Source organism: Streptopelia decaocto (genome assembly GCF_964273445.1).
Source record: "Streptopelia decaocto genome assembly, chromosome: 4".
Taxonomy (NCBI): domain Eukaryota; kingdom Metazoa; phylum Chordata; class Aves; order Columbiformes; family Columbidae; genus Streptopelia; species Streptopelia decaocto.
In genome coordinates, this window is record NC_138658.1 from 28851061 (window position 1) to 28878510 (window position 27450).

The 27450-nt window shown below is 41.2% G+C and overlaps 1 protein-coding gene across 3 annotated transcripts in view; it reads left to right on the plus strand.

Annotated features, from left to right (window-relative positions):
* Positions 1-27450, plus strand: part of ADGRL3 (adhesion G protein-coupled receptor L3) — a 238747-nt gene that overhangs the window by 17961 nt on the left and 193336 nt on the right. For all 3 annotated transcript variants that reach the window (XM_082051084.1, XM_082051082.1, XM_082051083.1), the window contains exon 2: positions 18666-18879. In XM_082051084.1, the coding sequence (XP_081907210.1) occupies positions 18666-18879 (214 nt within the window). The remainder of the gene's footprint in view (positions 1-18665; positions 18880-27450) is intronic.

Below are 27450 nucleotides of genomic sequence, written 5' to 3' on the forward strand. Positions count from 1 at the left end.
TTATTGGAATGTAATGTCACCTTCCTAGTGACAACAATAGTGTTATATTTATATTTTAGAAACACCTGCTAGCAAATTAGAGCTAAGAAAGGTGGTTATTCTTCCTCTGCTGTGTTGGAGAAAACACAGCTTACTAAATTTTTTTCTGCGTGGATAATTATTTACACTCATGCAGCTCCAAAAATGCCATCAAATTGCACAACAACAATTGTGGTTTAATTTGCTCAAGGAAGTTCTATTACTTATCATTATGTGCCAAAAAAAGACATATCCTGGGCTCATTTTCACATTTCAGGCTTGCTATTTTGGGGATTGGCAGCGAGGGAGGCATTGTTGTTCTCTATTTTCATTTTTGTGAAAGAACCTGGAAAACCTGCAGTCTTTGTGTGTATATGCTGCACACATTAAATATGGGGGTTACAGAGACAAGAAACTCAGAGACAGCCCTGCTGTGCCTTTTGTTTTGTTTTGGTTTTGTTATCCAAGCTGCTTGTCAGAGTTGAATCACGCTTGCAGGCTTCTGCAAATCAGTGAGGAACTGATTGCAGCTGGCTCTGGAGACATGCGGGTTTTTGGAGATAAATGACATCAAGGGGACATTTATGGCCTATCTGATTTTCCACAAGTGGCAGCCAGGATAGACTCATTTTGACTAACATTTGTGCTTCAGATGATTTTATGTGCCAAGTAGGTCTTAAATACAGTTTGTAATCTTTTTTTTAAATTTTCTGGTGTTGATGAGTTAACAGGTCGCTGTTAATAAACATGGGAGTTTTGGGTTGTTCTGCACTATGTGGGTGCTCAGCAGCTGAGACCTGCTGGAGTTGCCTGTTACAACTTTGTGTTACACCATTACGACTTAGCAATTAGGTGACATCCTGGTGAAGGAAGAAATTATTGAACTATTTGAGGTGAAAAAGTTCTTCAGGTAAGGGAATAAAATCTTTAAGAACCTCCTGGGAGCTCTGTCTTTTCTCCATATGGCCCTGATGGAGAACAACCAGGTAGATGCTCACATTTCAGATTTTCCCAGTTGAGTCAGAGCTTGACAGGAGCTGGAAAGGAAGATTTCTTCCCCCCCCCCCCAATGTCTTGAATGTCAGAAGCAAGGGATGAAAATGGCAGTGGTAATTTTAGCTCAGAGTAAAAAGGTTTTGATGGTTTTGTTGCTATAACTGCTTTGCGTGAGTCTGGATTTGTGTTGTGTTGCAGTTGTTAACTTTCACCAGAAACAAACAAACAAAATCAGAGATTTTATTTGTGGTGTTCTCTAAGAAATTGCAATTTATGATAAGCATAATTGTTTTTCTTATACTGTCTTGTATCTCTCATATTAAACATTTGTTAGAGAAGGTTTGTTCCATAAAATCCTCACCCTCAAGGAACTCAGTGGAGTGTTGCTGTGATGGTGCAGACTCCCTGTCAGCTGACAAATGCCAGAGGAAAAAAGACTTTTTTGATGGTGCTGAAATGGCCAAGATTTTGAGAAGAAAAGAAAGGAAGATTTTTCCCATCCTGACTGGAATGTTATTCTCTCAAGTTTCTTTTTTGTGGTAAGAAAAATTATGAAGTAGGATGAAGCGGTAGCAAGCTGAAATAGTAGCAAACTTCTGTTAGAATGTTGTGTTGTCTGTCATAGAACATACTTGTATTATATCGGGTAACGTGCAAATTATTATATTGTGGGAAGGACATGTGGCAGGCTTTGGAGGGTGCACGCTCTATTTCTTTCCAAAAAACTGCTGTCCTCAAAACTGGCGCAGCCTGAACTTTCCCTGCTTGTTTTAAAGTCAGCTCTTGCGGCAGAGTAAAAACAAACTGACTCTTATTTAGAAAGAAGATTTTAAAAGCTGTCTTTAAATGATGCTTTTTTTTTTTTTTTTTTTAATTCAGAAGTAGGATGACAGGCGCGGGAGGCAGCAATACAGGTGCTCCACTTCTCACTTTAGTGGAAACATGGCAGTTTTTGATCATCGCTCCTGCATCTTTTAAACCCTGTTGTAAAGTAGTGAGCAGACAGGAAAAGAAAGAAGAAAAGAGAAACCTTTTTTTATTATTTGGGTCTAGATATTCAGTTGCATGTTGCTGTACATCACATAATTTCGACAACTTCTGCTAAGCAAAGTGACTCTTCTGAGGTTTCTTTGGCTTTATTTCTTTACTGCAGTGAAGCCTTTTTAGTCCAATAATTATTTCAGCAATTTTCTTTCTCTTGTGGTTCTTGGTTGGCTGTGTTACTTGAGGACCTTGTCAGCTCCTTCCAGAAATAGCCCAGTGCTTGCATCTGTCTGTATTTCACTACAGCTCTTAATTTTCACTGTATTATATGTATTTTAACATAAATATTTAAAACACTTATAAAACAGCATTATAAATGCATGCCACTTGGTAAGCTTTTTTCCTCTTTTAGTAGGTGACTCTTAAATGGCAGTGTACTGTGTAAAGTAATACCTTGTTAGTTTTATGCACCCTATAGGTTTGATTAAAATGTGGTAGAAAAGTGCCTTTGGTATATATGAAGGAGCGAGGACAAACCTTTCATGAATCATCACGTGAATCTCACGTGAGCTTTGCTGGGAGAAGCTGTAAAAGCTGAGTGATGTGTATTAATAAAACCCTACTAGGGATCACAAGAAAGTGTTTTATTATATTCCAGAAATATTGTATCTTTTTTTCATAGTGATTTAAAATGGCAAGAAGAAAATGAAGTCTTGAAATTTTACTGTTAAAATGTAATTTTGCCATGAGCTTACAGTAGGACCGGTAGCACAATTAATTCTTCTTACCCACCGCCAGAGCTTTTTGACAGCTGCACCATCTACCTGGGTGTAGGACAGGCTGGATTTGATCAGTATTTATTTTATAATTAACACCTAAGATGCTGGCCCAGGAAGAACGGACTTAGAGGTTGGTTCCTCCAGAGTTGGAAGCAGGGGGTGGCCTGGAAAATGTGGTGGGTTTTTGTTTTGTTTTTCTTTTCGTTTTATTGGTGACAGGAAAGCAGAGCATGGTCCTACTCTTGCATGGACTGTTTCTTCTGTTGTGGTGGCTTTTAGTGCTAGAGGCAAGTAAAGTGTGTTGGGTTCCTGCTGAATGTTTCCCTTAATGACTTTTAGCTTTAGTTGGAGGATTAGCATGTGAGATGTGTTGTACCTTGCTGCTGTTGCTGCCTCCCTTCAGTGCTGTCATAGAACTCAACAGGAGTTTGAACACAGAGTTCAGGAAAAGTGATGTTAAGCCAGTGGAAGCTTTGCAAATCTGTTCTTCAGGAAGTAACTTTTTACACTGATGTAATGATATTTAATAGAGCAATCAGGTGCAGGAGAGAAGAGGATAACACATACAGTCATGAGATTTTCTCTGTGCAAGAGCTGGGTCGAAGCTGATTTAATGTTAGTTAACTCTGGTTTCCCCCTCTTCCTCACAATCAGACTCTTTTTCGTTAGGGGGCAAGAGCAGTGACTTTTCTTCCCCTAACATTTCCAGCTGCCTTGATACCTATGCTGAGGATCCTGCTTTTGCACAGGCATTTGATATAACCGCCGCTGAGATGCTTGTGCTCATTTCCATGTGTCAAGAAGCCCCCTGAGATGGCTGATGAGTGGGAACAAAGTGCTTGGTGTAGACAGTGAGACACGAGTAGTGCTTTGTCCCTTAATCCATGGCAGGCAGAAGAATGCAAAATGCACTTGGTGTGGGAGCTGAGCCCAACTAAGTGTGTAAAATAGCCTTGACTGGGGACTGTGTTTGTCTTAAGCCTCTAGTTAAGGTCCTTCTCTTGCTCTGTTAACAAATATGCTGGGAATAAGTGAGGATAACAAGGTCAATATCCAGAGAAAATGAAAACACTGAACAGTGCCCAGGTGCTGGCATTTGTTTTGAGCAGGTAAAATAAGGCATAACTGGGAAACTGGAGCAGTCAGTGTAGTTACAAGTGGCTAATTTCTTTTAGACATTGCTTCTCTCTGTCTTGCTAGTGTGTTGATGATAGATGACTGCAGGATCATTGAACAACCCCAAGTGCTGCTGCAAATGTAGCTGCTTTTGTAATTTGCCACTGTATTTTCTGACTTGTTGGACTTTTTTCTTTATTATTCCTTCTCTTTGCCTGCTTCTCTCTGTCTTGCCTACCAGCTTCTTTTGGTTTGAGAGCTGCATGAGCATCTCAGAGAAAGTGGTGAAAGCCAGTACTGATCACTTAAGGCATTCTCAGCAACTCTTAAGGGGTGGAAAAAAGGTCTTGGGACTTTTTCTGTCTAGTTATTGTGACCACCAAGTCATCTATTGATTGTCTTTGCACCTGTGCACACAGGTATAAACACCAACTATTTTTGCATGGTGTGTTGCTGGGGTACCATTTGCGGGGCTACCAGCATGGTGGGGAAGGTGCCTGCAGAACAGGAGCATCTGAGGGTCTGGTGTCTTCATTAGTGGCTTTTTAGGTGAAGATTTGGGTAAACCAGACTTACTAACGCAAAGACTATTGTACCATTATGTTTGTTTCCTCTTGCATGCCCTTCTCAGTGCTTTGTATTTCTCATATCCCTTTATCCCTTTGTTTCAGAAGAAATCTCCATAGCAACCTCCCTGTTACGGGGAGAGGCAGCCTGTGAACGTGGCCAGGGTGTGTGCTTAGTTGCAGCTCTACCTTTGCGAATTCTGTTCCTGAAGTAACTGTTGGGTTTGTGGTATTATCTAGAAGTACAGTGATGCCAATGAGATCTGCAATAGGCAAGAATTACAGCAGTAGTGGTTGGAAGGGACCTCAGGAGATCTGTAGTCCAGCTTTCCCACTCGTAGCAGGACTGTTGCCAACTGTACATCAACACAAGAGTGTGATTAAAAGGAGAAGAGAAAACCGCTGTCACCATTGAACTAAATGAAAGAGCTGTGTGCAGGATCTCAAAACACATGACAAAACTTTCATTCTGAACAGAAATCGCTTGGAGGAGAAGGGCGATAGACATAAGTCTGTGCGCAGACCTACCTGGAGGACAAAGATAAGAAAGCAACCATAAAATTTGCTTCCCAACTGATGTGAGAACAAGTGAGTCCGAGGTGTGACTGAGAAGCTGTTGCTGGGAATGCTGCCCAAGGCTGCCCAGGGTTTGTTGCTGTCCTTACACCGGGCAGATCAATAGCCACTGCTTTTGCCCACAGCCAAGTTGTGGTAGAAAGCAGAGGTAACTCTATTAAATAGTTGACGACTCTGGCTCCAGCATGTAATTTCTGGCAACAGTAAAGAGTTCTTAGCAGTGAATCCACCTGGTACACACAGGGGAGGATGAAAACCCCGTGAAGAGCTGAAAATCTAATGGAGAAGCAACCATGGGCTGCAGTGGACAGACCTATTTGTGTCTGTGCAGTGCTCAAGAAGGTTGCCAAACATTTGGCTGCCGTACTTGCAGCTACACTGTGAATCAACAGCCCGTTGGTTTTGCTCTGGGTTGCCAAGCCAGCTGCTGTGTAACCCCAGCCATGCTGATCAGTGGAAAATACAATATGACCAAGCCTCGGTGAGAAACAGCACGATCCCTCTGTGGCTTGCAGGCAAATGCAAGTGTGTTGGGATAACAAGCCCATGCAAGAGGAAAGGTTTCTGCCCGGAGGTCCATGCAGCTGACATACAGCAGTACCACTTGTGGTGGCGCTCTGGTGTAATTCTGGGACAACACCGGAGAGTACCCTGGAGCAGAAGGACAAGAGCACATATCTGGGCCCTGTCTGGCATTTGAACGTAATTCAGGGAAGAAATTGAAAGAGATGAATGTCTACAGGGCGAGGCGAGGATAAAAATAACAAGAAGCTTCTTCTCTTGGCCTTGTCTCCTACTCCTTCCATCCACAATTCCTTTGTGGTTTCTGAAGCACAAGGCACCACTAATGCTGCTGCAGGAATCATTGTGCATCCCTTCAAACTGTCCTGGCCAGCTAAGGTTTTTGCTTGGGCTGAAAGGAAATGTTTCCTGGAGGTTCTGTTTATTTATTTTGCATAGCTGCTTTAAATTGCATTTAGAGAAATAAATATCTTTGCAAGGTGTTTGTTTTGTTTGGAAGATATTTCAATGAAGAAGTGTTGGCTGGTGTTTTAAAAGGGGAGAGAGAGAAATATTGTTTGACTGTAACTTTCCAGTTCTGGTGTGCTTTAAAAATTGCTTTGTTCATTGTAAATCTGGGTGAATATGACATTTGATTAAAACAACTGCTGCAAACTTCTGCCCATGGCTTTCAAGTTAAGTGAAGTTGTGGCACCTCATTATTTAATTCTACTAATAAAGAGTGTTATTTTAGTTTTATTGTGTCCTTGTGTGGCACAAGATACATAGAAACAATGTGTTTACTAGATGCAGTGTGTTTAGCGTACATGTGTTCAACAGGGACAGTGTAAACATATTCACAAAACTAGGAATTGCTGTTCCACTTGGGGTCCTTCACTTAGAAATGGGACAATGAATGAAAAAAATCCGCTTCAAGTTGGCGCAATGTTGTGCGTTACGGCCAGGTTTTTAAGATATTATCTCCCACTTTTAGATGGATTATTTAATTCTAGTCAGTTCAGTGAATTAAACTTTTTCGCTTCACCTCACTTAACTCTGTGTGCAGAGAGGCCTAAGCAATTGATATGACTTTTGCTTTTTGCCACTGTTGTTTTCTCAGGCATGGTTTTGATTACTGTTGTCTCTGTTGCAGTTGTTTGTTCTTCTCCAAAAAGGGGTCAGGAGGCTCCTATGTATGTATTCATTTGTCCTGATATACATCATTTAACAAAAACAAAACAAAACAAAAAACCCAACAATAACAACAACAAACCCCAAACAATCAAACCAAACCAAAAACCAAGAACAAACAAAAACCCACAGAAGAAGCTGAGAGAGAAGCAGAGGTTCCCCCATCACAGAATTTTCTCTCCAAGGCAGAGTTCTCATCCATTTCTTAACATGCATTAAAAGCAGAAAAGCAATATATTACTTTGAATTTACTGTGGAAGTAGCTGGTTTTGCGATTACAGGAGAGTCATCTCACTGAGCAGCTGAAGAACTGGTTGATGCTTGCAGTACTGCATCTCTGCCACTTCTGTGCTCGGCTTTTGGCATAAAGCCCGACTTGCCTAAGGATAGCGTCTCACTATCCTGGTGAGACACACAAGTGCTATTGCGTGTCAATCTGTAAGTTAATAATGCAGGATTTTTCACCAAAGTAACAAAGTTGAGACTCTCTTACATAACCCCTCTATTCTGTCTTTAGCAGTAAACAAGCATTTTGGGTTTGATTTGTGTGACAATATTATGATGTGCCCATCTCCTTGACATGTTCTCTGCAGCCAATTGGCAGTTGTCTTCTCCCTGCCTGGTGCTATTAGTATTCAGATCCAAGTGAGCAGTTTGGTTCTCTTTCTCCTGGGCAACTGCAGGAGTCAATCACCGCTCCCTGATGTGAATGGTAATGAAGGTAGAGAAATTGTTCCTTGATTCCCTGCAAAAGAGCCCAAGAGGGTGCTTTGATACGAGAGAAACCCTGCCCAGAGAGAGATCTGCAAGGTTTGGGAGTTGTGATTTGGAGGAATGCTGGCAGCCTAAGTGTTTTGGCAATAATGAAGAGTGAAAGATAAGCAGGCAGGCCTGCTGGATAATTTTACATTAATAATGGTGACTTAAAAATGCCACTGCAAGAAAAGTGACACCACTGTAGAGTCAGGCTGTCATTAAAATATCTGGCTCTGTAGAGGGGTTACGCTGGTGGTAAATAGGTTATTGACTTTCAGCTCCTATTTTGACTAAAACTCCATATAGGGTGTAAGCACTCCAGCAAATCCCAGTGCTGCAGGTGGTAACGTACTCTGTAAATCAATACTATATTAGTAATAAAAATGACCAAAGCATGCATCCATCAAGGATTCATAATATAAATTTGTTTAGGTTATATACCATGTGTATTGATTGATGCTGTTTAAAGATGAAGTATGTCTTACAAGCACAGTGCTTATATATGTAGCTGCCTACATTTAAAATCCATTTATTTTTAATATGAAGATGAACTTAAATAACATGGGGAACTATGTATTAATAGAAGTCAGTGTTTTATATTGTAAAACACTATGGGAATGTAAGTATGTGAAGAAGCCACAAGTAGATGTCTGACATTGCTGAAACTTAAATGTGGGACCTGAACAAAAGAATAATCAATATACATGGCAGTTGCTCTTTGCAGCTCCACCCTTCAAGGTAGCTTAAGTTTTTCTTGGCTTTGATTTGCTACTGTAGGGTGTGCACCTCAAGGGCTTTACACCAAGACACCAGCTAATAGGCTTTGCACCATTCTAATAATTTATTAGATAAGCATATAGGAAGGCTGGATTTAAAAAAAAAAAGCAGACAAAACTACTAAAAAGATAGTGCCATACCTAAACATATCCATCTTCCTGAACTTAATCTGGCTTTACTGGTCCAGGGCCTAGTTTGTCTTCAGTGATGCAGAAGCACCTTCCATAACAATGGATGGTTGAGAAAACAATTTGCATGCCATTGCTACAGGCTTTATGTCTCACTGCAGCAAATAAAAACTGTTTTAGATTACACAGATTATAGTTCATTATGAAAACAAAGCAAGCCTCTGACTGAAATCCCATCTGTTTGTTTGCATTAAGCAATTTCCTTCCTCCTCCTTGCTGTCTTCTATTCCTAGGAATTAAAAGAAGCTGTCCTGGAACATTTTTGTCCATTCATGGCCATTAGATAAAGGCAAAATACAAACTGTCTTTGCATGGATGAGCACAGCAGGTAACTTCTGCATAAAAGCTGACAATTTTTTTTTGCTATGATAATAAATTCAATAGGTTCCATGCTGCCAAATGTCCCTCTCTCTTCCTGTTTTCTTTCTCCCAGTTCTTCATAGATCTTTAAAATACAAAGAGACTCCTATGATCAACAAGCCAGACTGTTGGCACAATGGAGATCTCACCCAGTAATTTGTGAATCACACTCCCGTATCGTCTGAGCTGTGACGTATCTTCCAGAAAAATACTCGGTCAGGATTTAGGGACTTCAGCTGATCAGGAATACATCATATACCTAAGTAAACTGTTCCACAGTAAATTACTCACACTGTTAAAAATATGTACCTTATTTTTAGCCTGAATTTGTCTAGCTTCAGCTTCCAGTTCTTGCATCTTGCTTGCCTTTTTCTGCTAGATTGAAGAGCTTCCTGTTGTAAGAAATATCTTCTTTCCATAGATACCTGCAGACTACAGTGGTCTTTTAAATAGTTGGACTAAGCAACTTTGTTGTCTCACTTGTAAAACTGGTTTTCCAGACTCTGCTTGATTTTTATTGTAAAAATCTTCTTAACCTCTTTTGCAATCCCCTTCAAACTTTCTGGCAATCTTTTTGAAGTACAGACACCACAACATGTGTGTTCTAGTAATGGACTCATTAATACTATATGCAGGGCTATTTCATCTTCCCACTTGTGCTTGTTATTCACCTCCTAACAGTCGCAGAGCTCATGTTTGCCCTTTGAGGCAGCAAGTAGTGTTCAAATCCTTATCAGTTATAAGAACGGGCTCATTTTGGAGGATGTGGTCTCGCATATTGAGCGCTTTTTGTGTTCCTCCTAGGCTTGGATTTGTTTGTGCTCAAGCAGGGGCTGCTCAGATGGCGGATAGATCAATGTGCAAAACCAACAAAGTCCCTGTCATTACTTAACATTTCATTATTTTTTATGCCAACTGCAAATTTAGCAAGCTTGGAGTTTATTTCAGATCGTCAAGAAGCGTGTTGAATGATACTGCACTGATGAGGTTCTTGCTGAACTTCCATAAGTGGTTCTGCTGGGATGACAATTCTACTTTTACATTCACTTTTTGAGAAACTAATGCATTTTTTTCTGTGTGCAATTGTAGTTATGTTCTGGTTTTATACCCTTTATTTTGTTGATGGGTTTTGTTGGTGGGTTGGTTAGTTGTGTTTGTTTGTTTGTTTGTTTTCCCAGCAGCAATGTGCCAGTGCCCCAGATTTAACTAAAAACCAGCAAGGGGTTCCCAGTAGGGTTGTGGGTTTTTCCAAACTCCTAGATAGACATTATCTAATTCTGCAGAATGAAAACCATTGGACTGTTGGCTGTTACATCTTTTCTAATATCTGATAGAACAATAAGCACCTTTTTCTCCTTGTGAATTATGAATACATCAGTTTGCTTCTTCCCAAATGCATATTGGAGTTAGTTACTGGATATATGTAGGGGGGTGATTTTGTGTTTGATAACTGGTAATCTTTGACCCATACACCCCACTTCTTAAAAACACACCGCTGCTGCTTTAAAACTTTTTTTTTTCTCTTATGGTCCACAGTTTTTTCATTTATACTTTGAGATTTTCTTACTGCATGCTTGTGTTTCCAAACTATAATTTGTACTTGTTAACTACATTTCTGCCTTTGTCTTCTTTTTTTTTTCTAAGTGGGGGTAGACTGTGTAACAAAAGCAGCTTTTTCTCATGATTGCAGAGTTGGGGATTTTGTCATCTGGAAGTGGATTTCTCAGTTTACTGTTCACATTTTTAAGTTTCAATCTTTATTTCTGTTTAATTTTATGTGAAATATTTTCATCTGTGAGGAGCTATCCTGGTTAAAAGTCCCTGGTATATATGTTACCAGTCAGGACTGGAATCTTATTTTACTTTCCGAGTTAAATTGCTCATAGTTATCTGTTTGGTTTTGTGTGTGAGTTGTTTGTTTTGGTATGGGTTGTTTGGGGTTTTTTGTGGGTCTTGTTTTGATGTCAATACTTTGAGTTTGCCTGTGTGGTAAGACCACCACCCAAAATCAATAAGAGCAAATACTGCAGTACATCAAAAATTACTTTATTTTTTTAGAGAGGACAGCTTCAACAACAGACTTGTTCAGTCAACTTCGGTATTTCGTCCAGGTAATTTCCCCCAGCCCCTGCAAAAAACAGTTTTTTAACCCTGGAAAGTGTACAAGGTGCTTTATTACAGTATCATAGAAGAACTGTAAAGAGAAAAATCTGGTATCTTTTATAAAGATTTTCTGTCGTGCCCCAAAAGCAGCAATAGAAGGTTTTCCTCCAGTATAAACTGGTCATCTTTGACCCATACACCCCACTTCTTAAAAACACACTGCTGCTGCTTTAAAACTTTTGCAAGCATTGGGGTTTTTTTTCCTCTTATGGTCCACAGTTTTTTCATTTATACTTTGCTGTTTATACAGCAAACACAAGGGGATGGAAATATGCAATAATTTTGTTCTTAGAAAAGGCAGAGAGTTCTTGATGCAAAGTATAAATAACTGGAAGAACAATGCTTGAAAGAGGCGCAGAAGGAAATAAGTACAGGAAAAAGTGCTTAAAATGGATCCTTTGGTAGATAAAAGTCTGTTTCTATTGGGGGGGGAATAGGGAGGTGGGAAACCCTGTTCCATCCATCATGGCTGTTTGCAGAGTTTTTTCCCTGTTTAACTAGTACCAGGTTCTTTTTTTTTTTTACCGAGTACATAATCCCTGTGGTTATTTATACTTGTTATTACTGCCTTTTAAAATGTTTTTTTTGAGTATCGCTAACCACATTTGAAGACCTAAACAGTAACTTGTACCCTGGTGTCCTCTGGTTACTTTAAACTGAACTTGTGGGGTGCGAAGGGCAGGATTTGAGGTATTTATTGCCAATAAAAATGCTGTAAGGTGAAGCATTGTCTGGAGTTAATGTAATTCCTTAGTTCTAACATTTTGCTGTTTTCCACCGATAAAGGGGTATCTGCAGGCAAAAAAAAAAATATGTGATTTCCCTGAAAATCTGTTTTTACTTGAAATATATTTCCACCTGGAGCAAGCATGCACATTTCAGTACATTTTCTACATTTAATATGCCTGTTGTGCTTTATTTTGCGGGGAAGTAAATAAAGTCAGGCACTGTTCAGATCACTGTCCAGACCTTGCTGATAAGCACCCACTGGTTTCTAAAAAAAAAATCAGTGGCCTTTGGAGTATGCCGAGTAAGGGACCCCAAATTTCATTTTACCTTTTGGAGAAATATGCTTTCCATTTTGCCCATTACATATGTATCATGCATTTTGTAGACATATATCTGTGCATATAAAAAAATATCATAGACTGCAATTCTGGGAGGAGCCGAGATCTTAAAGCAGTCTCAGGCTTCTTTATAAAACTTTCAGAGAGTTATGGTGAGTGGAAAGAACAAATTCTCTGTTATTTATGGCAGAGACTCAAAGGAGCTGTGATGTCTAAAACACCAAGGAAAAACACAGTTATGGGTAAACTGCAGATTGTTAAATAAATATTACTTCCTGAAGAAGGCTAGTCTTCAAGGCCTGGGTAATTTTGTGTAAGATTAAGTCTGAAGGAGTCATTCTTGGCCTTTGGTGATGTAAAGCAATTGGTTTAAATGATAAATATGAGGCCTCAATTTTTTATACAGGTATTTCGATGACAGGCTCTAATACTGAAGGCACAAAATCTTCTCTTTTGCCTACCTGCCTTTTTCTCTGGACAGTTGTTCAAATTTCAAGACAGTTCTCCTTTCCATGCAATCTAAACTTAAAAAGAGATTTTCTGCTCTGGTAAATAAGTTCATAAATGGCGCAAAGTAATCCTCACTCTGCTGTTCATCATTTCTTTAATAATGCAGATATTTCTACAAAAGCTTTAATGTTCCCCTTCAGAGGTTATTCAGGGAACTGTAAATCAAAATTAAACTTCAAGGAAGTGTTATTGGGTAGGAATCTATTACTTGTAGTCACTCTGCTCTTTAGCACAGTTAAGACATACCTTAAAAAGCTCTGCTGGTAACAAGGAAAGTTATTCCAGATTTGCATTATTTGAGCAAGAGTAAGCATGTAAGCTGACATTTTTAATTGAAACAATAATAAATTGTAATACTAAATGAAGCTATGATTTAATGTGAAATCCAAAAATGGTAAACAGATTCTTTTTCCTTAAAGTTCTTAGGCTGGAGCCTCCATACTTACTTAATCTGTCTCTCTGAGCATACCAGCTGTGGTGGTTTATAAAAGTTTTCATCTGAGATGAAAAAATTAACCTTACTAATGGCTAACATAAAAAGCTACAGCAGAGTAATTTAAAGTGGGGTGAATTTTGTTATTACTCAAATTCAAGTCGCTTCACATTAATTTTTTGCTGCATTAAATTTGAGACTTCAAGTTTGTTCAGCAATGTCAAAGTCAAAGCTTCCCTGGGATTTTTTGGAGACAGTTCAGTGTCTCATCTAACAACAGTGACTTTTGAGTTGGGTAAGTAAGAAATGATGTGGTTTTCCTTACTGAAGGCCCTGGAGCGATTTGTGGAATGTGGACTTGTTAAAAGGATCAGTCCTTGTGGCACAGAGCCTAACACTTCACTGAGAACAGAAACATCTTGATGTTACAGATCAGGATCTGAACCTCTGATCTGTTAGGCTGGACAGCAAGTTTAGCGTAAGGGTTGGATATACATCGTATGCGCTGAGTGCTTGCAAGTGAATTAACGTAAAGGAAGCTTATTAATTTAAACATATCCAAATATCTTCTTGTGCATGCCTTTTCTTACAAATGAGATGAACCGCTGCAAGGGAAAAGATACTTGGGAATAGCTTTTCTCGTGATGGGGCCTAAATATTAATGTACTTCCATTCAAACTTCCCCTTGGAGACAGTGTTTCATTTGTCTGTTGTTCTCAACTTGTTGCTTCTGCTTTAATTAAATTCATGTGACATTTAGCTCAGGCTGCGACTGTGCTTCTGACTTCCAATTTGAAGGTAGGTTGTCGTGTATTGTGGCAAAGCATGTTAAATTCAGCCTTCCTTCAAAAAAATCTTTTGCTTCCTCCCTGTGACCTTAGCTAACCTTTTGTGAGCTGATTCAGCTCCACAGCCCAGCAGAAACCTCTCTTCTGTGTGTTCTTCCCCTGCCCTGCCCCCTGCCCTCCCTGCAACTGGTTTCGTTTCTTAGTGGGCTACTGAGTCATCCTCTTTCATTCACGGCTTTGTTAGTGGTTGGCCGTTTGCTCCATAATAGGAACTGCTGCTTCTGGTGTAGGTGCCCAAAGGAAAATGGCAAATTGTTCTTGATATCTTGTATAAAAAAAGAAAGCCCAAGATAGCTTGGGGATGCGGTTCACATTGGGAAACCTAGGCTGAAGCCACATTCTTCACTTTCTGAGGATTACATCTAGGTCTTGTTTTCCTCTCCTTAGCAGATTTTGGAGTGCTTAATAATTTGCCCATTTTTCTAGATAAGTCAGGAGTCAACTGAGGCACAGAGGGGACAACCAGCACTATCCGGCTCCAGCCTCACGCTGCCAATGGAGGATTTTTAAAGCTTGTCAGAACTAGATTAATATTTGTGAACTATGAAAATATTGGGCAATTGTAAATTGGAGAAATATTTGCTGTCACTATCTTTATCCTGAGTTTTTGTTTGCTACTAGGAGTGTTCTTGAGATCAGAGGCCAGGTGTAAAGTGGATTAAGGAAAAGGGAGATAGGGAAGAAGCCCTGAGCTGTGTTTGCACACTGCAAATGAATACAGTAATGAAACTTTATATCTTAATAGGAAAAGTGAGGCCTTGATTTAGAAAAGCACTTAACCGTGTGCTTGTCTTCAGGGAGTGAGGGACTCATAAGGCCTATTGACTTGAAAAGCATTTCAGCCCTGTACCCATTCCTGCATAGGCTTTGGAATAAGAGGGGGCTTTTACTATTTTCTGATTTATTTTTTTTTTCCTTTCTGCAGCACCAAGGTGAACTGTGGGAATATTAAGTACTGTGAAATCCTAAATGCAGAAGCGTTGCTCCATATTAGTAGGAAACCTCTTCTACTAGCATGTTGGGTTTACCTTTGGGGAACAGTAAGTCAGGTATCTAGCTGGGCAGACCAAATCCTGTGCAGAGTCTGTGAAAATAATTATCTCTACCCTTGCAGCTTTTGTTTTGCTGCCCTTAAATGTACACTGAGAGTTCACTCTGAAAATTCTGAGCCAGAACATCATTTTGCTGGGAAACTTGCTTATAAAACCTAATTTAAAACATCATCCCACACTATAAAAGTCTACTAGCATCATGCCTCTAAATGTAAGAGAGCCTAACAAGGCTCCAGCAGCCAAGAGGACACATAATTTCAAGGCTCTTTCAGCATTTGATTAAGCACACAGTGGTAACTACAAGCCCATGCCCTGCAGGCATGACAAGAGGCAATTATGTTTGGAGGTCAAAAGCGAGGGGGAGAAAAAGCACCAGATTTTGATGATTTACTTAATTTTCCAGCTCCTGAAATTAGCAGAGACAAAGAAGTTCTAAATAACTGTTTCACACTCCAGCTTTGCCCTGCATAGGCTTAGGAGGATGGGTTTCCACCAAATGGCTCTGTTAGAAGAAGTCCAGCTGGCACAGGTTGAAATGTTAAAAAGAGCATTTTTCAAAATCTTTTTAAGTTCTGCTGTCTGTATTTAGATTGATGGCTGCACGTTGGATCCTGGAAAAAGGCACCTGTTTTCCAGAGTAGTGAGCAGCCACCAGCTTCTCTTGACTTCAAGCCAACCATGAGGTCACTTATTTTGGAGATTAAATAAGGAGCTCAGTGAGAGACCATGAAGATAGGGAGCTGCTCAAAGGAGAGAGAAGTGTATTAATGAATTAACACAATCGTGCTGTGTATTTCACAGATGGGCTTTGGCATATCTTATTTCACAGCAAAAAGATGCTTTGCTCCTCACAGGAAAACCGGTAAAAAGGTTTAAGAAATATTATCATACAGGGTTGCAACATCAAGAAATGCACTTATAAGGAGATAAACAGCCGACCTCTAATGTCCCTTTGGAGTATCTATTGCAGATATCGGGGCAGAAAAAAAACATGCAGTTGGAGCATGGTAGGGTGGAAAACATGCACCATTACGTTCTCCTATTGTATTGTATTACAATATTCATTTATTTGTCGTTTCTGATCCAAACACAGTTTGTCCTGAGTGTTGCATTTCTCTTAAACCATATATCCAGAAAATAATTACTGGCTCTGCGATATCACAGTGAGATGTCTGTAGGTGGAAGCTGCCCTTCAAAATGTGAATTTTAGTAAACAGAAAACCACATATAGAAATATTTGCTCCTTTCCAGATGTTCTTTAATGGAGAGATATTTTGGGGGAAGAGTTGTTTGGTTTGAGGTTTTTTTGAGGTACCAGAGACTGACATACATGCAATTTTAGTAGATCGATGCTGTAAAGTCTCATGTGCAGGAGAGATGCCCAAGATACAAGAAATGTGCTTTCATACCTGGTACAGAAACATGTTTAACAGCTTTTTCTTAATCTCTGTATTTCCATATTAACTGTGAAATCCTTCCCCAGAAATCTGAAGTACTGCATCATCATTGGTGATAGATTAGGATGCTATCTTTGCTGTCAGATAAACTTCTCTTTTAATGAAACCATATTGCTGGTAGCAGCTCCTGTTGTCTTACTTCTAGCAAAACATGACAGTTAAGATCAGCTGCATATTTGAGGATTGCCATTTGACAAATACACCAGGTTTGTATGAGTGAATTCCTAGTTATGTGATTTTAAAGCAGGGTTTTCCTCAGCCATCATGTTTAATGTCTGCTTTCTTTGACAATATAAGTAGTTACTGCAAAACCTGCATAGAAATTAACAGCAAAAATATAATTTCTGAAGTATGTGGGTCAGAGATTTGAGTTTTGTTTTCTCTAGTGGGAACTGTAAGATGTAAAGTAGCATTGGCAAGTGTCTTTGCAGTTAGTCAGCAGTAGCCTCTTGGAGAAAGGGATCCAAATTGCCCAAGAATGAGGCCAAACCATAGCCCTAAAAAGCTCCTTTTGACTATACACCTCATTTTACCATTTTCTTGGCATTTAATCAGAGTTCTCCAGGTATGGGGTAGGAGGAGGGAGGAGAGCACTTGGCCTTGGCGTTCTGCCAAAAGCTTCTAGAAACCTTCAACTAAATGTCTCTGCCTTCTCATCCCAACTTTCCTCTGCTCACCTTGTCATTCATTAGTGACGTGAACAAGGTTTTGTGTCTTGAGGGTTTGCGCTTGTTCTTTTGTACCAGGAGGAAGAGTTTGGCATTACTCAAATGTACAGTACAATAGGAGCTCAGGGGAAACTGTTTCTCCCATCACAGGGATGTGGTGCATCATACGTGATCCAAACCCTGAAGCTACGCTAATTTGAGAACCTATTATTCAAGAATAAACGTGTGTCTGTCTTGGGAGTTTGGCAATTAAACCATAGCTCTGGCACATCAGTAAGAATCTGATATTAGAGTAAGCCCTGCAAATTTACAGAAATGGGAATGTTTCTCTGTCCAAGACAAGACAACAGCACCTTGAAAGGGATTTTTGGTTTTGGGAAGGGCATTTTGGTGTTTTTGTAATGGAGTCAGTGAGGAAAGTGAGTGGTTTGAAGATGTGTGGTATCGGATGGGCCCTGGATCTCTTAGAAGGTTAAATCTTTTGTGACCATCACATAGATATAAAATTAGCTTTTCTATGTTGAGTTTTGTGGTTGGAACTCATATAAAATTAATTCTGTGGTGTGGGCGAGTTTTCCTTCTCATGGAATAAGGAAGGGAAGGGTTTGGCTTTTGTTTCAGCTCCTGGCTGGTGCGCTCAGTTGGAAAACAAGTATTTGGTTCGTAGTTTCACCATGGATTCCCCATAGAATCTTCTGGAAGCTGCAGAACCCTTCTGTGGCTGAAAGGAGAATGACAATGCGTAGCTACTTCTCATGGGTATTTGGGGGATTAATTCATTCCTGTTTGTCAAGCTGTTGTAGATCTTTCGATCAAAGAGGTTGTAGAGACAGAAAATATTATTGCTTGTTGTCATGCAAGTTTGTTTACTAGTACTTTAGGGCTTTGTTTTCAAAGCATCTCAAAGCGTGTTTCTTTTTTTCTTTTGCAAACTGTAGCCTGGATTTCTTTTAAAACAGGTAAGATATCTGAGGGTTCTTCTTTAAATTAGTTTCCTGGGTACATGCCAGTATTGAACATCCAGGCAGATGTGATGCAAAGCTGAGACTGAATTTGAATCACCCAGTTTCACATATATTGGCCTTTCCATGGAAAATAATAGCATGGAAGGGCCCAAAATTCAGGATGATTGCCAGAATCCCCAGGCCAGCCTCCGGCATGCTGTGGGCTACAGCAAAAGCCATGAGGCACATGTTTTCTAAGGGCCAGGAGCTATGCAGATGTTTTTACATCTGCAGCAGGACAAATACAATCTCAGTGAGCAGATGGATTGCTTGTCATCAGAAAATTTCCCCCAGTTGATAGGGTACAACACAGTGCTATAATTTTATGTATCAAAGCCAAGTAGCTTTTTACCTGGTAAGCAGAAATCATAACAGCGTAGTTGCTATTTACCCCTTTCAATAGGGGATTTCTAAAGCCCTGGATAAAAGGGATCGTTGGCTTAGTTTTGAGATGAGAAAATCAAGTCACTGAGAAGTGACTTCCCCTGGCAGCCAGCAAGTTGAGGATTGGACCCTACTTCTGGAAACCGCCTCTTGATACTGAAACTATCCAGAGCATATGGCTAAAAGCTGCTGCTAAATGTCATTCTGCTTTTAATCCCAGCCTGAGTGCAGAAGGTAAATGTTTGCTATGTTTCTGTGTTAATCTTTGCAGCTTTCAGCCGTGCCCCGGTGCCCATGGCTGTGGTCCGACGGGAGCTGTCCTGTGAGAGTTACCCCATCGAGCTGCGCTGCCCGGGAACAGATGTGATCATGATCGAAAGTGCCAACTACGGGAGGACCGATGACAAAATCTGTGACTCTGATCCTGCTCAGATGGAGAATATCCGCTGTTATCTGCCAGATGCCTATAAGATTATGACTCAGAGGTACAGTGTTTAATATTCTTTGTTTGCTGGCTGCTGTTTTGTTTTAATCCGGTGTGTACACACCAGTTTGTGTGTATGTTTGCATGAGAAAATGCAGGTACTTAGTCTGCGTGTATGTGCACAGAATTACAGCTATCATAGCTAAACCATGGGTTTAACAGAGCTGGGTTAGCATCACACATTATAAATACCATTTGCTGTAAGTACTACTAGTCAGCCATCTTGATACCTGCTGTGTCCGAGTTTTATCTCTGAAGTACCTAAATATCAAGGCTCTTAATGAACATATAAGCAAAGCCTTTATTAAATACACCTTTCCTCTCTTTTGCACTGTGTTCGTACAGGTGGCCAGTAATATCCTTTAAACAATGAATTTTTTGTGCCCTTTTTTGTGTGTGCGTGAATTTTTTTTCATTTTTCAAACTACAAAGAAAAATCCACAACCCCCCTGGGCAGCCTGTTCCAGTGTTCTGTTACCCTCACTGTGAGGAAGTTTCTTCTCAAATGTAAGTGGGACCTCCTGTGTTCCAGTTTGATCCAATTACCCCTTGTCCTACCGTTGGTTGTCACCAAGAAGAGCCTGGCTCCATCCTCCTGACACTCACCCTTTATATATTTATAAATATTAATGAGGTCACCCCTAAGTCTCCTCTTCTCCAAGCTCAAGAGACCCAGCTCCCTCAGCCTTTCCTCGTAAGGAAGAGGCTCCACTCCCTTAATCATCTTTGTTGCCCTGTGCTGGACTCTCTCTAGCAGTTCCCTGTCCTTCTTGAACTGAGGGGCCCAGAACTGGACACAATACTCCAGATGGGGTCTCACCAGGGCAGAGTAGAGGGGAAGGAGAACCTCTCTCGACCTACTAACCACCCCCCTTCTAATCCACCCCAGGATGCCATTGGCCTTCCTGGCCACAAGGGCACAGTGCTGGCTCATGGTCATCCTGCTGTCCACCAGGACCCCCAGGTCCCTTTCCCCTACACTGCTCTCTAATAGGTCATTCCCCAACTTATACTGGAACCTGGGGTTGTTCCTGCCCAGACGCAAGACTCTACACTTGGCCTTGTTCTATTTCATTAAATTTTTTCCCTGCCCAACTCTCCAGCCTGTCCAGGTCTCGCTGGATGGCAGCACAGCCTTCTGGTGTGTCAGCCACTCCTCCCAGCTTGGTGTCATCAGCAAACTTGCTGATAGTACACTCTATTCCCTCAACCAAGTTGTTGATGAATATACTGAATAATACAGGCCCCAGTACTGACCCCTGAGGCACTCTACTAGATACAGGCCTCCAACTAGACTCTGCCCCATTGACCACGACTCTCTGGCTTCTTTCCTTCAGCCAGTTCACAGTCCACCTCACTACCCGATTGTCCAGACCGCACTCCCTCAATTTAGCTGTGAGGATGCTGTGGGAAACTGTGTCAAATGCTTTACTGAAGTCAAGGTAGACCACATCCACCGCTCTGCCATCATCTGGCCACCTCGTTATGTCCTCATAAAAGCTTATGAGGTTGGTCAAACATGACTTCCCCTTGGTGAAGCCATGCTGACTGCCCCTAATTAGATGGCACCAAGGATAAGTTGTTCCATCACTTTCCCAAGGATGGAGGTGAAGCTGACTGGTCTGTAGTTACCTGGGTCCTCCTTCTTGCCCTTTTTAAACACTGGAGTGACATTTGCTTTCCTCCAGTCCTCAGGCACCTCTCCTCTTTCCCAAGACTTGGCAAAAATGATGGAGAGTGGTCTAGCAATCTCCTCAGCCAGCTCCCTCGGCACCCATGGGTGCATCCCATCTGGACCCATGGATTTATGGATGTCCAGATTGCCTAATTGCTCCCTAACCCAGTCCTCATCAACCGAGGCAAACTCCTCCATTGTCCTGACTTCCTCTGGGGCCTCAGGTGTACAGGGCTCCTCAGGACAGCTTCTGGCAGTGTAGACAGAGACAAAGAAGGCATTCAGTAACTCTGCCTCCTCTGTATCTTCTGTCACCAGGGCACCCACCTCGTTCATCAGTGGGCCTGCATTGCCTCTGGTGTTAGTTTTATCTGCCATGTATTTGAAAAAGCTCTTTCTGTTGTCTTTGACCCCTCTCGCGAGGTTTAATTCTAAGGATGCCTTGGCTTTCCTAATTGCCTCCCTACATCCTCTGACAACAGCCTTGTATTCTTCCCAAATGGCCAGCTCCTCCTTCCATGATCTATAAACTTTCCTCTTCCACTTGAGCTTACCCAGCAGTTCCCTGTTTAACCGTGCAGGTCTCCTGGCTCCCTTCCTTGACTTCCTACGTGTCGGGATGCTCTGATCTTGAGTCTGGTAGAAGCAGTCCCTGAACACTAACCAACTGTCTTGGGCCCCTTTACCTTCAAGTATCCTGTCCCGTGGGTTTTTCCCCTAGCAGTTGCTTGAAAAGGCCAAAGTTTGCCCTGCTGAAGTCCAGGGTTGTGATTCTGCTTCCTATGCTGTTTCTGCCACACAAGATCCTGAACTCCACCATTTCATGGTTGCTGCAACCAAGGCAGCCCTCAACCTTTACTGCTTCAACCAGACCCTCCTTGTTATTGAGGATGAGATCCTGCAGTGCACCTCTCCTGGTTGGCGCCTCCACCATTTGCATCAGAAAGTTATCGTCAATGCACTGCAGGAACCTCCTGGACTGTGGCTGGCTGGCTGAGTAGTCCTTCCAGCAAACATCAGGGAAGTTAAAATCCCCCACAGCAATCAGGGTCTGTGACTGTGACGCTGCTGTGAGCTGTCTGTAGAAGGCTTCATCAACTTCTTCACCCTGATCTGGTGGCCTGTAATAGACACCCACAACAGTATCTCCCCTGCCAACCTGCCCCTTAATTCTCACCCGTAGACTCTCAACTTGCTCCTCATCCGTGCCTGAACAGTACTCAATACATAGTAGTTGCTCTCTCATGTAAAGAACAACTCCACCACCATGCCTGGCTGGCCTGAAAAGGACATAGCCATCCATGACCACATTCCAGTCCTGTGATCTGTCCCACCATGTCTCTGTAATTGCCACCAGGTCATAATCTCCTGCCTGAACACAGGTTTCTAACTCCTCCTGCTTATTCCCCATGCTGCATGCACTGGTGTACAGGCATTTCTAGGAGCAAGCTGAGCACACCAATTCTACCCTAGGGGTATGGGAAGCCTCCTGGTCTTCATCAACTCTAGAGTGCTGCCCCACTGATGCAAGCCCAGCTACAACCCCATCTCCCCATCTGAATTTCCAGTCAAGGACTCCCATTCACATTGGTTTTGCAGAATACTTGCTTAGCTTCTGTATAGTACCCATTGCTCTTCAGTGTGACTGCTGTATCTGGAAATGGTAACTGAGGTACATGTCATGATGTAGACAGACTCCTGTATTGCAGAGCCAGGGCCTAATAGTTTACTCCAACCTAGAGATATTCTGGCTATAGAAATCCTTTAACTGTTGCTGAATTTGTCAGAGTGTTATCTGTGTTGTGGGAGGGATTTGGAAGTTACAGCTCTTCAGTATGTTTTTCCTAATAACTACATGATGAATAATTATTCAGTACATTTGACTGTTAACTGAACAGTAACAGAAATCAGTATTTTAGGATATTAATAACAATATTGACATTTTGCACTAAAAATGGGGTTGCATGAGCAAAAGGAAAGCAAGTGTGGGTTTCATCTACATTCGATGTGCTAATGGCTGTTTTTAAGCTCTCTTTGGAATGCCCTTATTGCTGTCTATGGGTTCCATAAGGCCATTTAAGTTAAACCTCCTTGCATAGCTGGTTGAAGTCCCATTTGCAGAATAATGGCAGGTATGTTTTCAAGACAAGCGGCAAGAGTAACAACATGCCATCAGCCAGTCCCTTGGATTTTTGGCATGGTTTTAGTGGAATTACTCTGATACTCCTGTTCAGGTTGTTAGTGGCTTTGAGGAGAAACCCTTAATGCTCTACATATTGGCAGAACAAAACAATGTCATCCCCTTTGTGGGCCGTTACAGAGTATTAGTATTTTTAGATATACATGTTGTAGCATTCTCCAGGCACCAGCTTCCTTGCCAAACGCCAAGCTCTGCAATCTTCTGCTTGGTCTGCAATAAATGTTTGGTCCCTTGGGTTAGGGAGGGCATGGAATCATCATCATCCCATGTGGGAAAAGCAAATTCTTGCTGACTGAATATTAATATCTGTGGAGCCTTGCCTGATGCTGTTTATCAGTGAAAGGTGGTGGCTCTTTCTGTTTAAGCCATTTGATGGTCCGTTGTTTTGAAGAAGCATGCAATCATGTTATTAATTGGCTACTTTAGAGGTTTTTGAAAATAAATATAACTTGGTTTGAGTTTAAAAGGCTGCTTAAAAAGGGGGAAAATGCTCTACTTTGCATTTTCATGTCATTCTCATGTCTTTTTTTCACTTCCATTAATTCAAAGAGTTGAAACAATTTAAAAATAAACCCATTAAAAGGAAATATGCTCTTGAGATGCAAACCAGCCTGCCAGCTCACAACTGAGAGAACACCTTAGAGCCGAGGCTCTGAAAAAAGCAGTTTAAAAGGAAAATCCTGACAGTTGTGCCACTACCTATGGGTTTTTTTTTTCACCCGAAAGCCTCTACCTGCAGAATTAATCAATTCAGCAGGATTTGGGTAGATTTGCCAATGAAGGCAGGTTTTAATACAATGAGCTCGTCTGTAAGTGCTGCGGGATGGGGAAGCAACTACTGGGAACTAAAAACCCTCGTGGGAGCATCACCCGCGTGATAATCGAAGCCGTCTGCATAAGGAAAAGAAAAACAATACTCTTATTATGCATTAATTAATTATTGCCGTCATAAATGCACAGTCCCCTTGTAGGTTTTCTAATGAGTTTTCTAACAAGTTTTTAATCAGCAGCAGACTTAAACATGTTATGGGCAGGAAAAAAGTGTGTGTGAAAGAGACAGAGATGTTAGTATGTGAGCCCAGGCATGAGTGAGTATATTTATGGTAGATATCAGCGATTTCTTCCTCTCAAAAAAAAAAAAATAAAAAAAAAGAAGAGCTAGCACATTCCTTTCTTCCGTATGTTATTTAAATTAATTTTGCAGACGAGTATGTGGGGTTATTTTGAAAGGGAAATGCATAAATCTGATGGTGTGTTTATGGAACCCCTTGAGCAGAGGCAAGGCAAGGAGTTCTTACTGCAAGTGTTGCCCTGGAAAATCTCTAAAATATTCAGAGTATTGCTCTAAGAAAGTTTAAACAGCTTGTATGGCTTGTATGGAGCTATTTTATAGGAAGTTAAAGTTCTGTGGCCTATTTTGTTTTTTAACTTGCCAACTCTTCCTTCCAGGAGCAGCAGCTTCCCATAAAAGCTCAGAAAGATTGCTTTACAGACTGAAGTATTTCTGATATGGTCAAAGAAAAATGTATTTGCATAGCATGTTTGCTCTGGAGAAGTGTCTTTTCGAGAGCTGTAACAATTAAATTCTAACCATGCCCATTGTAAACTGTGTGTGTTGTACCACGGGAGGCTTCGCGATGTCCTCCCTTGAGCAATGTACCACAAAATTAACATATCATCTGCTCAAACAGCTGGGGTTCTCTGTGAACAATTGGGAAAGGCAGCCTCCTATTCCCATGAGAGTTGCTTTTGTTATTATAGTCTTAAAACTGCCATTTAGTCTATTAAAAAAACACCCTAAAGAAAAAAAACACCACTTTCAGCATGCTCTCTTGAATTTGTTATGGATGCTTTCCACCAAGGAAACAGCCCAGAAAGACAAAAATCTGTGTGTTATTAATACTTTTTGTGTGCTGGTAGGTTCACTACAAGTCAGCAGGCCTCATCACTTGCTAAAAGTGCCTCACAAATTTAAAACTGTGACCCAGGCAAGGGAATTAAACATTGAGTTGCCTCCTCCTTTATCCAGACAAGCGAGCCAACGCATGGTGCGTTTTAGGCACATGCATAAATGTTTTGCAGCATGAAGACCTGCCCTGTGTAGTTTCCTGGGTTGAAGCCAATGGAAGGAAGGAAGTTTTACACTTAAGTTTGCAGAACTTTGTGCTGTTGATACCGCGTTTGTGTTTAACTTAGTAATTCAAAGTGGCCTCTTTTAATGAGCTCTTGATCCTTTAACCACGAATGTTGAAATGAGGGGGGAAGTCAAACCAGCCAAGCTGCCATGTAGATATGCATCCACAAAAAAAAATTCATTTTTTGCCTTCAAGGCAAGATTAAGTCTTTGCTTTGGCTTTCCAGGTACATCAGGAGTCAAGGGAACCTTCTCTACCCCAACCACTGCTGCTCTTAAGGAATAAAGAGATAAAACCAGCAGGCAAAACAGAAGAAATGTTCACAGGTCTCAGCAGCTGTTCCCAAAATCCAAGCAAAATCCATTCTGCATTTTTGGATTTTGCAAAAGTAAAAAAAATATGGCAAGTTCTTGCTGGGGGAAACTCTCTTATGTCTCTTAGATTTCCATTTATTTTCGTAAGAGAGCCTGGCAGGGGGGGCAGGCACAATTCCCCAGAGTAGAAAGAAATGCTCTGAACCAGCTTGCCTTACACTGCAAAAATTTTTCATCTCCTGAAAGGCTGCATTTTGTTAATGTTGTTACTGATGACCTGAAAAATGCAAAAGCCCGAAACGAGGGCTATTATTATTGTAATAATATTGCATCTCGTGGTGCGCTGTTACTGATGCTATCAACACCTGTCATTTTCAAGACACTTCCCAAAGGCCAGTGATCTGTCACTTTGGGAAATAAAGAGACAGGGTTATCTGTATTTTACTGATAGGATAAGGCACCTTAATCATTCATAATGCGACCACTGGTTTTGATCATACCAATTTGGGGATTTTTCTCATAGAGTCTGTTATGTTAAGTAGTTATTTCTGGTGAGTGTGAGGATACACAGAGCTGCAGACCCAGAGGCTTTGTGGTGACAAGGATGTTGGTATGACTTGAATGAGCAAGACTTAAGCTGAATTGCAGCCCGGGTGCATCAGGCTGTACAGAATTAATGGCATATTTCTCAGAAAAAAGCCCCCTGCTTTGATGTTGTCATCACCTCTGACTCAGATATAATATTGACTGCCCCATTTGATAGGAACCCCCTCCGCCTTTCCCTGCATCCTGAGTACATTTTGTGAAGATTGCCAAGATACTACTCATTTTTTCTAAATTTGTTATCACGCAGATGGTGTGGGAAATGTGCTTCTGAAGAACCAAGATGTTGCAATGGGAAGCTAGATTTTTCTGGGAAGCATGAGTCTGGTGCTTTGAGATCACTGTGTGAAAAGCATTGGTATGGAAAATTCCTCATGTTTCAGCTAAACAGTAGTTTCAGTAACCAGTAGAAATGAACTGGAAATACTGAAGCTCACATTCCCTGGATTCTGATTTTAAAGGCTAGAAAACAAAGCTTGCCACTTGGTTAAACAATCTGTTATCTCACCGTGCAGAAAGACATTTTAAAATGAAGTCTACTAATCTCATCTGCACCTTGATCCTGGGACAAGGGCACATACACCCTTAGTAAGAGTTAAAAAAAAAAAAAAGAAATAAAAATGCAGCAAGTGCTATAGAAGCAGTGTGCACTGGGCTGTTGAATCACTCAAAAAAAAGGTCGGTACTTCCCAACTTGTACGGTCTTAATTTATCTTACCTCTGCCTTTCCTGCAAATGCTGTCAGAGCCAAGCACAGGAGTAAATTCTGAAGGCGACAGCCCCCTGGAATTGCCCTGGTACCCCAGTAAATCAGAGCTTGTCAGCCCCAGCATCTCAGCTGATTGCAGCTGCCATGGTAACAGATGAGGAGGAGGCTGTAGTTTCTGAAGGTAATTAGGTTCCAAACCTCAGAAGGCTCTGTAGATAAAAAAAAAAAAAATCATGCTCTAGGCTTCCCCGCATACCAATTGGTAGCCTTGGCCAGCTATAAAATACCCAGCTTGAAAATAAAGAAATAAATAGACAATTGCATTATGCCAGGGTTGCTGTTAGTGAGCAGTTATTCGAGAAAATCCAGACTGAAGCTGAGAAAGCAAGGTGCAGCTGCCACAGCCAAAGGGAGAGGCCTCCTTGAGGTGTGAAAGCTGGAGGAATTAATCGTTGCTGTTTTCTAAGACTGTTTTGGTTTGCCACCCATTTTGTTTCATTTTGGTTGGGGGTTTTTTGGGTTCCCCTTCCCCCCCCCCACTGTCCTTAGCCGACAAAGAAAAGACGTGGGATAATCTCTTGGATGAATCATGGCCTCAGAAGTGCTGAACACGTCATGTACTGAAAACCATGCAGGGAAAAATGCAGGTTTATCACTGCATCTATTACTCTGCTAGTGAGAAGTGGCCTGGCAGAGGGCAGGGACCGGCCACCCTCGGCATCTTGCTACCTAAAGCTTCTGCCAGTGGGTGAAGTCCTACATGAAACATGCTCCTGTCATCTTTTGTATATTTTTTTTATTTTCCCGAATGTTTGAGGCTCGTTGAGAACAGTAACTACTAATTTGTACCCGAGGAGGAAATGTTGAGCAGAGATGGAGATGTTGCTGACAGTGATGTCTGCTGGTGGAAACATGTTCTGCATTTATTACCACGCT